The sequence below is a fragment of the Megalobrama amblycephala genome, linkage group LG22, assembly GCF_018812025.1.
Source record: "Megalobrama amblycephala isolate DHTTF-2021 linkage group LG22, ASM1881202v1, whole genome shotgun sequence".
NCBI lineage: Eukaryota > Metazoa > Chordata > Actinopteri > Cypriniformes > Xenocyprididae > Megalobrama > Megalobrama amblycephala.
Genome location: NC_063065.1, coordinates 665,977 through 677,537, shown reverse-complemented (window position 1 = coordinate 677,537; position 11,561 = coordinate 665,977). Strand labels below are relative to the sequence as shown.

Genomic DNA, 11,561 nt, shown 5'->3' with positions numbered 1-11,561 from the left:
ACAACAGCGGAGGAAGGTGACTTCCAGAAAAGCAGAAAGTCTTTGGAAAGATTTCTGTTGGGGAGAGGAATATCTTACTAAAATTGCCATGCTGGCAAACAAACTTCGAATGTGACTCGTTTGCAGAAAGTGTCCGGCGCTTGATCACTGTCTCGCTGTGGCACAGAACGCTGACGCAGCCACAGCAGAGAGTCATGGGAGGGAAGGGTGAAAATAGCCCTGTGGAATCATGGGAGCTGTATTTCTCTCTGTGTAACTGGGTTAACAACACACGCATCTGATGCTACGATACTGTAAGGACAGCAGCGATTCTTCACCACACAGCATGATTTATCTGGACTGAAAAACAAATCCTGCAAACTAATCTGTTATCTGTGCATTTACATATCCTTGGCCTTCAACGTGACCCACATATTCATATAAAGAAGCGTATTCTCGTGTGGGAATCACTGTTAAACAGGACGTTTTAAAGTCTTTTATGTATGCTGGCCAGAGGTGGCCAAGGTCCAGAGGTGTTGTGTGAATGAAGAGCATAATGCACAACATCATCTCTGTCTAAGCAGCTACAGATGAAGGGCTGTAATCAGTGATGCAAAAATATTAAGTGGAATAGATTAAAAAAAATCTGTCAAGTCTTGTCATGCAGTACGGGAAGAAAACTCCAATCAACTGACCAAAACATCTTAGCAACCTCCTAGCAACGACCCAGAACACCTTAGCAAAGTCCTGTCAACCACTCAGAACAGCTTAGCAACCTCCAAGCAACCACCCAGAACATCATCTTAGCAACCTCCTAGCAATAACCAAGAACACCATAGCAATGTCCTATCAACCACTCAGAACACCTTAGCAACCTCCAAGCAACCACCCAGAACATCATCTTAGCAACCTCCTATCATCTGCTTGGAACATCTTAGCAACCTCCTAGCAATGACCCAGAACACCTTAGCAATGTCCTATCAACCACTTAGAACTCCTTAGCAACCACCCTTTACATTATCTTAGAAACCTCCTATCATCCACTTAGAACACCTTAGCAACCTCCTAGCAACCACCTACATCTTTGAAACCTCCTAGCAACCATCCAGAACACCTTAGTAACCACCCAGAACATCATCTAAGCAACCTCCTATCATCCACTTAGAACGCCTTAGCAACCTCCTAGCAACCATGCAGAACATCATAGCAACCTCCTAGCAACCACCTAGAACATCTTTGCAACCTCCTAACACTCACCCAGAACATCATAGCAACCTCCAGTCAACCACCTAGAACATTTTAGCAACCACCTACAACATCTTAGAAACCTCCTAGCAACCACCCAGAACATCATCTAAACAACCTCCTATCATCCACTTAGAACACCTTAGCAACCTCCTGGCAACCACCCATAACATAGCAACCTGTGATCAACCACCTACAACATCTTAGAAACCTCCTAGCAACCACCCAGAACATCTTAGCAACCTCCTAGCAACCATCCAGAACATCTTGGGAACCAGCCAGAATATCATCTTAGCAAGTTCCTATGATCCACTTAGAAAACCTTAGCAACCTCCTAGCAACCACCTACATCTTAGAAACCTCCTAGCAACCATCCAGAACACCTTAGCAATGTCCTGTCATCCACTTAGAACGCCTTAGCAAGCACCCAGAACATCAAAGCAACCTCCGATCAACCATACAGAACACCTTAGCAACCTCCTAGCAACCACCTACATCTTAGAAACCTCCTAGCAACCACACAGATCATCATCTTAGCAACCTCCTGGCAACCACCTAGAACATCTTAGCAACCACCCAGAATATCTTAGTAACCTCCTAGCAACCACCCAAAACATCTTAACAACCGGAACATCTCAGCAACCTCCAACAAACCACCCTGCACCCCTTAGGAACTTCCTAGCAACCACCCAGAACATCTTGGCATCCTCCAACCAACCACCTAGCAACCATCAAGGACACCTTAGCAACCACCCACAACACATCTTACCAACCTCCTAGTAAACAGAAGTGTAATTAAACTTGTAACTAATATGAATAGAGTTCTAATTTAAATACACTAAAAAATCAGCTCAGACAACGCAAAGATGCTACATGACTCCAAAACTAAACATGTGACTGTCCATTAATAATAGCAGCGGTTCTTTTGATTTTATGTACAGCTTCTTTCGTGTTCGACGCTGATTTGATTTTACAGTAACATAATTATGTAAAGTCATACTTGTTCAGACTGTAAATGACTAAAGCTATTAAATGTTCCTCATAACAGAACTAAATGCCCTTTAATATAAACAATTAAATCTTTCTGTTTTATTTACATGTTTGCATTTTATCTGCATCAGATGTGAATAAAACAAAACCTGTTGATGTGTGACACTGCTCTGGGGGTCAGAGGTCAGATACAGAAGACCAACACAAAAAGTGTCGATCTGACAACAGCCTCAGACATCTCCTGTGTTTTACTGCGCCGCAATCTGAACGTCAAACACAATTACATGCGACTTCTGTCAGGAAGTTCAGTGCAGCTGCAGCGAGATGAGATCGAGTTATTTATGTGAGTCCTTCATCAGACCGGACGAGACGAGACCCTGAGCGCTGAAGACATTGATTTTAAGATCAAATCAAATCACTCATGCAAAACTAACACCAACACAACAACAACAGCCTCTCATTCATGTTCATGAAGAAAGCAGTGACATTTACAGCTGTTTGTGACTCAATGATGATCCTGTAAAGCACTTACAAAGAATAACTGGAAACATTTATACTAACTAGTGGGCGAGATACAATTTACATTCATATCTATAGTGCATTATATAATACAGACTGTTTCAGAGCAGCGAGAAAATGAGAAAATAACAGTGTTAATTAATTATGAAACCAATTCAATTGCAGAAGACAATCAGGGTTATTATAGTTAACTAAAACTATATATATAAAAAACTTAAAATAGTTAACAGAAAATTAAATATAAAAAACATTTTATTTCAGCTAGTTTCTACGGAAGAGGATTAGGGCCAAGCAATAATAAAAAAATAAAACCATCTCGAGATTAAAGTTAAATTTCGAGAAAAAAGTCGAAATAAAATGTTGAGAATAAACTCGTTAAATTACGAGAAAAAACTCGTTAAATTTCAAGAAAAAAGTTGAGATAAAATGTTGAGAATAAAGTCATTAAATTATGAGAATAAAGTCATTAAGTTACGAGAAAAAAGTCGTTAAATTATGAGAACAAATTTGTAATTTAACGACTTTTTTCTCGTAATTTAATGACTTTATTTTTCAACATTTTATCTAGACTTTTTTTTCGAAATTAACGTAAATTTTCTCATAATTTAACGAATTTGTTCTCGTAATTTAATGAGTTTATTCTCAACATTTTATCTCTACTTTTTTCTCGCAATTTAACGAGTTTTTTCCCGTAATTTAACGAATTTGTTCTCGTAATTTAACGACTTTTTTTCTCATAATTTAATGACTTTATTCTCAACATTTTATCTCGACCTTTTTCTGGAAATTTAACGTAATTTTTCTCGTAATTTAATGACTTTATTCTCAACATTTTATCTCGACTTTTTTCTCGAAATTTAATGACATTTTTTTCATAATTTAACGAATTTGTTCTCGTAATTTAACAATTTTTTTTCTCGTAATTTAACGAGTTTATTCTCAACATTTTATCTTGCCCTTTTTCTGAAATTTAACGAGTTTTTTCTCGAAATTTAACAACTTTAATCTCGAGATGGTTTTATTTTTTTATTATTGCTTGGTCCTTATCCTCTTCTGTAAGTTTCATTTAGTTTAAGTTGATGTACTAAAATTAAAAGTGAAATAAAAAATATACAGATATATTAGAAGAAAAAAAAAAAAACAATAACTAATAAAAATGAAAAAAACAACAAAATTACTGAAACTTTCACAAAATGAAAATACAAAACTAAAAAATTATATATATATATATATATATATATATATATATATATAATATATTTTTGTTAAATATATACATGCATGTGTGTATATATATATATATATATATATATATAAATACACATGCATGCATATATTTAACAAAAATATATTATATTTATATATAACATAAATTATATATAAATATACATGTAAATATATAAATCTTTCTTAAATAAATACATGTATGAACATGTATTCGCAGTATTCGAAGGTTTCGCATCATTGAGATATTATGGGAGATATATATATATATATATATATATATATATATATATCTCCCATAATATCTCAATGATACTAAAATTCAGCCATTTTTGGCAGCAGTTATTGGTCAAAGTCAAAATCTTCAAAAATAACACTTTTTATTCATTTTATTAATTTCCAAGACTGCCTGAAAATCATCAGGATAGAGCCCTGGAGGATAAACAAATGTATGAAAGCACAACAACAGCAAATGAGAAATAAAATGCTTTATTTATGTAAATGTAATACTGAATAAGCAGGTGTTTCAAGTAAGTTTCAAGGCTTTGACTGTGATGAGAAAACAGGAATGTTTAAGTAAAAATAATAAAAAACACACAAATCTGCTAAAATACTGCGAAACCAATTAAACACACATCTAGACCGCTTCACTGCTCTGGTTTCTTCTCCTTCTCCACAAGTTCTCGTTTCTTCTCCAGGTAAAGGTTGGTCAGATAGTCGTCAGGTGTGATTCCCGCGTCCCTCAGCTCCGTCATGACCTTCTCCAGCCGCGCGAGCGTCCTGGCGCTCTTGACCTTCCGGCCGCTGATGTACAGCGTGAACTGTGTGAAGTCCATCAGCTGGCACGAGTCCACGTCACACAGGTTCTTCAGCTGCTCGGCTCGATCCACTTCAGGGAAGAACGTCAGGCCGGACATGCGCTCTAAATCAGACAGGCTCACCTGGAAGTCCGTCAGCGGACGCTCGAAGCCGACTGGAGCGTTTGGGACCACGAACGCCCCGAGAGCCAGAGTCGAGTCTTTCTGCGCGAGGATCACCTTGTACAGGTGAGTGGGAACGGCAACGTCGTCTTCTCCGATCAGCTGTCAGAGGGAAACATGGATTAGAAATATTAGTGTTTGATGCAATTTATACACATATAATAAATAAAAAGTGCTTTTAAATGTGTTTTTCTGCTCATTTATTTGATCAAAAATACAGTAAAAATTTGAAATATTTTTACTATTTAAAATAACTGTTTTCTATGTGAATATATAGTAAAATATAATTTATATCATGTGATCAAAGCTGAATTTTCAGCATCATTACTCCAGTCTTCAGTGTCACATGATCCTTCAGAAATCATTCTGATATGATGATTTGATACTCAAGAAACATTTATGATTATTATCAGTGTTGAAATCAGTCATATTTTTGTGGAAACTGTGATACATTTTATTTTTCAGGATTTTTTGATGAATAGAAAGTTCAAAAAAGCAGCATTTATTTGAAATAGAAATATTTAGTAAAATTTTAAATGTCTTTACTGTCAATTTAATGAATCCTTGCTCAATAAAAGTATTAATTAAGGATAAAAAAAAACTTTTTGAATGGTAGTGTATATAAAAATGAAAAATATATTCATAAAAATAAAAAATAAAAATTGTAAAAATGCTATTTAAAAAAAAAAAAATTAAGTTCATCCATACAAGTTCTGTCAACATTTTGTAACATTATAAATGTCTTTACTGTCACAATTAATTTTAACAATTTCAGGATGATCTTTTCCATACATTAAAACTGAATGAAGCTTCAAACAAGATAAAAAAGACAACACAGATGTGTCATATGACTAAAAAAACACTATATATGACTTAAACAACCATATTATATTGTTTTTTTGTGCTTTACTAGCTTGAATGTTGATTATTTTCCTCATATTCTCCATTGTTGCAGCTCCTCTCTTCCCAGTCTGTCAGTAACGCTCTGTTTAGCTCCTGTCTCTATGAAGCCCCGCCTTCTGAAAAGCACAATGTGCTCTGATTGGTCAGCTGGAGCAGTGTGTTGTGATTGGTGTTTGGGAAATGCTCCGCCCCTTACCATAACCGCCAGTTTCAACACACTACTAACTAACTAACTCAACCAGGCCCCGCCCCTTTATTCTGCATATTATTATTATTAATTATTATTTAAATTAGAATAGGCATATTGTGAAGATGGAGGCGTTTCAGGGACACTGATATAGAGAACATGATGACAGAATGATCATTATGTATTTTTTGGGATATGTCCATCTCACTCCGGCAGCTGATGGAGAGGCGGGACTATGAAAGCAATCAGTTGAAGTTTAATGAGACGGATTATCATGATTTCAGATCAAGAGAAACTGTAATCTGGTGAAACTCCAGATCAGAATGACGAGGCAAAACCGGACCGGTCACGGTTAGACTGAGTTCCTCTCGGCACATTCACCGTTACCCAAACTCCCATCAGACGGCTCACTGCACAAGCACATAATTCCCTGAAAACGGGCGCGGAGCGGCACACATGGCCCGGTCCCCGGAGACTCTCCGTGTGTTTGGATGGAGGTGACGTGGCTTCTGTCTCGGCTCATTTGCGAGAGTTCAGAGCCTCGGGGCACCTGTCTGTGTCCATTTAGACCAGATCTGTCCCTCTGAAGCCAGCTGGAGCTCCGGACCCCCCCGACACTGGCTCCTCTGTTATGTAAAACTTCATTTTCAGTCAGTTGGTGTTATTATTATTATTTAAAAGCATAATCGATGAGGGACGTACACTTAGAAATCATCATTTTAACGTCTGTTTGAGGTTAAGAAGGAAACGCTGAGTATTGTTAAACTGATGACTGACGTCTGAGAGTTGATGCAGTGCACCAGCGCCACCTGCTGGACATTCATTATCATTACAATTTCATTTCACTAAAAGCCTTCACTATTAATAATCATCAAAAGTGAGGAAAATAAAGTGTTTAGAATTCTAGCAAACATTTCCTGAATTTCCTTTTTTACAAAGGAAAAAGCTAAGAAATCAGACAAAATTATATTAAAATGTAGAATTTTGAAGATATTCTTGATATATTCTATAATAATAATAATAATAATTATTATTATTCCATTATGTGTTTTCTTCATGAAATTCTCTAATGATGTGTTTGTGTTATTTGCCTCTATTTTTCTCACGTTATTTCTTTATTTATTTTATTATTATTTTTTTTTACCTTGTTTTTGCATCAATTTCTAATAGGAAAATGTTTTAATAAAAGAAAAATACTAAGAAATCAGACAAAATTATATACAAATGTAGAATTTTGAAGATATTCTTGAGATAATCTATAATAATAATAATAATTATTATTATTCCATTATGTGTTTTCTTAATTAAATTCTCTAATGATGTGTTTGTGTTATTTGCCTTTATTTTTCTCACGTTATTTCTTTCTTTATTTTCTTTATTTATTTTTTTTGCCTTGTTTTTGCATCAATTTCTAATAGGAAAATGTTTTAATACAAAGAAAAATCCTAAGAAATCAGACAAAATTACATAAAAATTTTGGATTTTGAAGATATTCTTGATATATTATAATATATAATAATATTATAATAATATTTGTTATTCCATAATGTGTTTTTTGCCTTTATTTTTCTCATGTTATTTCTGTAGTTTTTATTTTTTTTTGCATTGTTTTTGCATCAATTTCTAATAGGAAAATGTTTTAATACAAAGAAAAAATGCTAAGAAATCAGACAAAATTATATATGTGTAGGATTTTTAAGATATTCTTGATATATTCTATAATAATAATAATTATTATTATTGTTGTTTCATATTTTGCATTTTCGTAATGAAATGATCTACTGACGTGTATGTGTTATTTGCCTTTATATTTCTCATGTTATTTCTTTATTTTGCATTGTTTTTGTGTAAAGTGCTTTTAGGATGTTTTATTACAAAGACAAATGCTAAGAAATCAGGCAAAATTATATAAAAATTTAGGATTTTTAAGATATTCTTGAAATATTCTATAATAATAATAATAACAATTATTATTATTCCATGATGTGTGTAGCGTTTTCTTAATTAAATTCTCTAATGATGTGTTTTTGTTATTTGCCTTTATTTTCTCACATTATTTCTTTATTTTATTTTATTTTTTAAATTTTTGCCTTGTTTTTGCATCAATTTCTATTAGGAAAATGTTTTAATACAAAGAAAAATACTAAGAAATCAGACAAAATGACATAAAAATTTAGGATTTTGAAGATATTCTTGATATATTCACTAACAATAATACAATAATAATATTTATTATTCCTTAATGTGTTATTTATCTTTATTTTTCGCACGTTATTTCTTTATTTTATTTCTTTATTTTTTCTGCCTTGTTTTTGCATCAATTTCTAATAGGAAAATGTTTTAATACAAAGAAAAATACTAAGAAATCAGACAAAATTATATAAAAATGTAGGATTTTGAAGATATTCTTGACATATTCTATAATAATAATAATAATAATAATAATATTATTATTATTCCATGATGTGTGTAGCATTTTCTTAATGAATTTCTTTAATGATGTGTTTGTGTTATTTGCCTTTATTTTTCTTATATTTCTTTATTTAATTTTTTTGCCTATTTTATTTCTATAATAATAATATAATAATATTTATTATTTCTTAATTTGTTATTTGCCTTTATTTTTCTCATGTTATTTCTTTAGTTTCTTGCCTCGTTTTGTGTTAAAGTCCTTTATATGCTTTAAAACAAAGAAAAATGCTATGAAACCATAAAAATGTAAGATTTTGAAGCTATTTTTGCCATGTGGCGTAACAATAATTCCATGATGTGAGTAACATTTTCTTAGTGAAATGATCTTCTGACATCTTGTTTATTTCCTCATGTTGTGTTGGCGTGAAAGCTGATGTTTGGTCACCTGATAGGAGACGATCCTCCGCCCATCCTCTCGCACCTGTGGCAGCAGCAGCGGTCCAGACACCAGCCACACGTCACTGAACCTCAGCGTCAGATCTCTGCAGTAAATCTCCAGCCTTACAGAACACACCAGCACATGAGCGCGCCACACACACACACACACACACACACACACACACACACACACACACCTGTTCCAGAAGCCGGCGTTGTTCTCATAGTTCTGAGGGACGATGTTGGACAGATAGAAAGTCTCGGCCATCGCTTGCTGTGAACATGATAATATCATTAGATTAGGATCGTTAGAAGGGAAAAGCTTTTAATTTTGAGTCATTTGGCCCTCTATATCCATATATAGTGTTGAACCTCAGAGATCTTGTTGTCTCCTGCAGGAGCCATGTGACCTCGTGACCAGCCGCTGCGCAGGTAGTCCTCGTTACGGGCCGTGAAGAGCTCGGGAATCTTGGGATCGGGTTTGAATTTGCAGTGTTTCCTGTCGGCTTGACCTGGCGGAGGGTTGAAGAAGCGTGAGAATCAGAGCGACGGTCCTGACGGACGAGACGAGACGACACTCACCCTGTAACCTCTGACCCGACAGGTGTTCTGCCACCCATCTGGGCGTCCGCCGGCTCTGATCGTACGATAAGATGTGGTTGATGTAGAATCTGGTCTCGGCGCCGGTTTGAGGAAGACCGAAGCGCTCGATGATACGATGGACGGAGCTTCCTGAAGATAACAACAGGTTTATCATAATAACTTTCATTAATATGTCATAAATCATAAATATTATTACAGTATTTAAAGATTAACATGTCATGTAGGGTTTGAGATTTCAATTTAAGGCAAAGTGATAAATAAAATAAAATAAAATAAAATAAAATAAAATAAAATAAAAAATATTTACAGCTGACTTTATAAATAAAGATATAAGATTTTTTTTTTATTTTACATTAATAAAAAACATGAAAAATGGGAATTTTAAGAATAAAAAATGAGAATTTTATAAGAAAACAAAATAAAAATAAAAGTAAAATAAAAAAACATTAACAGCTGACTTTATAAATAATAATAAAATATTTTATATTAAAAATAAAATAAACATAAATAAAATAAAGTAAAAAAAAAAAAATATAGCTGACTTTCTAAATAAAGATAAAATAGAAATAGAAAATATTATTAAAAAATTAAATAAATAAAAATAAAAAATAAAACATTAACAGCTGACTTTATAAATAAAATAAAATATTTTATAATTAAAAATAAAATACATATAAATAAAATAAAGTAAAATAAAATATAATAGAAAAAAACTAAATAAAAAAATAATAAAATAAAAAAAATACAAACAAAATAAAAGTAAAATAAAAAAATAAAACATTAACAGCTAACTTTATAAATAAAATATTTTATAATAAAAAATAAAATAAAGTAAAATAAAACATATTTACAGCTGACTTTCTAAAAAGATAAAATAGAAATAGAATATTATAAAAATAATAATAAATAAAAATAAATATAAAATAAAAAATAAAACATTAACAGCTGACTTTATAAATAAAAATAAATTATTTTAGAATAAAAAAACTAAATAAAAACATAATAAAATAAAAGATAAAAACAAAATAAAACATTAACAGCTAACTTTATAAATAACAAAATATTTTATAATAAAAATAAAATAAATATGAATAAAATAAAGTAAAATAAAATAAAAAATATTTACAGCTGACTTTCTAAATAAAGATAAAATAGAAATAGAAAATATTACAAAAATAATAATAAAAATAAATCTAAAATAAAAATAAAACATTAACAGCTAACTTTATAAATAAAAATAAAATATTTTATTATAAAAAATAAAATAAATATAAATAAAATAAAACATATTAATGGTTGACTTTATAAAAATACAATATTTTAAAAATAATACAAAATAAAATAAAAAACAGCTGATTTTGACATGTGATATTAAAAACTCCCAAATACTTTCAAAGTCATGATGTAAAATAAAGTCACATAATTAAGCAGGTTATGTTTACATTTCAATTTCTTTAAATAACCTTAAATTCACAAGAAATTTTCACAGTTTCAGTTGCTTGTTTAATACTGTATAATGTAATGTATAATGTAATTTTTAATACAATTATACAAACTGAACATTTCATATATTTGACAATTTTGCATTTGATTTGGAAGGATTTAGAAATCAACAGAAAACTGGGATGTACATTAAAAATAATACTACATAACTAAATGAAAAAGGTAGTCATTATTTTCTTGGCCAATAATGAGTGTAAATGTCCAGAAGAGTTTAATGTTTGTTCATTGGAGTAACGGTGTGACAACTTGCCCCGGTCTGTCCTGCACATGAACTATTGCTGTGTGAACCGTGTGTTTATTGATAGACTGATGAAGAAGATTTACCTGAGTCTGTTTTCTCTTCTTCATACAGGTACAGTTTGAGAGCTGCGATACCGGAACCAGCGCCGAACACAAACCCGCTGATGAACCTCACTGACACCACATACGACACCATCATTAAATATGACGCTTAATTACATTAAATCAAATATGACATGATGAGATAAACACAGACACAACACATGCGCTGACTGTGAGGGACTGGGTTTGTGTGAATCAGTGAAGAAGAGCGCTGAACATGAGACGCGTTTCATCAC

At 32.3% G+C, this 11,561-nt stretch overlaps 1 protein-coding gene across 1 annotated transcript; it reads right to left on the bottom strand.

Moving 5' to 3' along the window:
* Window positions 1–4,430: 4,430 nt before the first annotated feature.
* On the bottom strand, window positions 4,431–11,561 carry LOC125258233 (nuclease EXOG, mitochondrial-like). The gene is made up of 6 exons (XM_048175128.1): window positions 11,308–11,561; window positions 9,460–9,609; window positions 9,250–9,389; window positions 9,075–9,151; window positions 8,885–8,999; window positions 4,431–5,039 (listed from the first exon to the last, which is right to left on the bottom strand). Exons 1-6 carry the CDS (start codon window positions 11,420–11,422, stop codon window positions 4,605–4,607), a joined length of 1,032 nt encoding a protein of 343 aa, XP_048031085.1. The 5' UTR covers window positions 11,423–11,561; the 3' UTR covers window positions 4,431–4,604.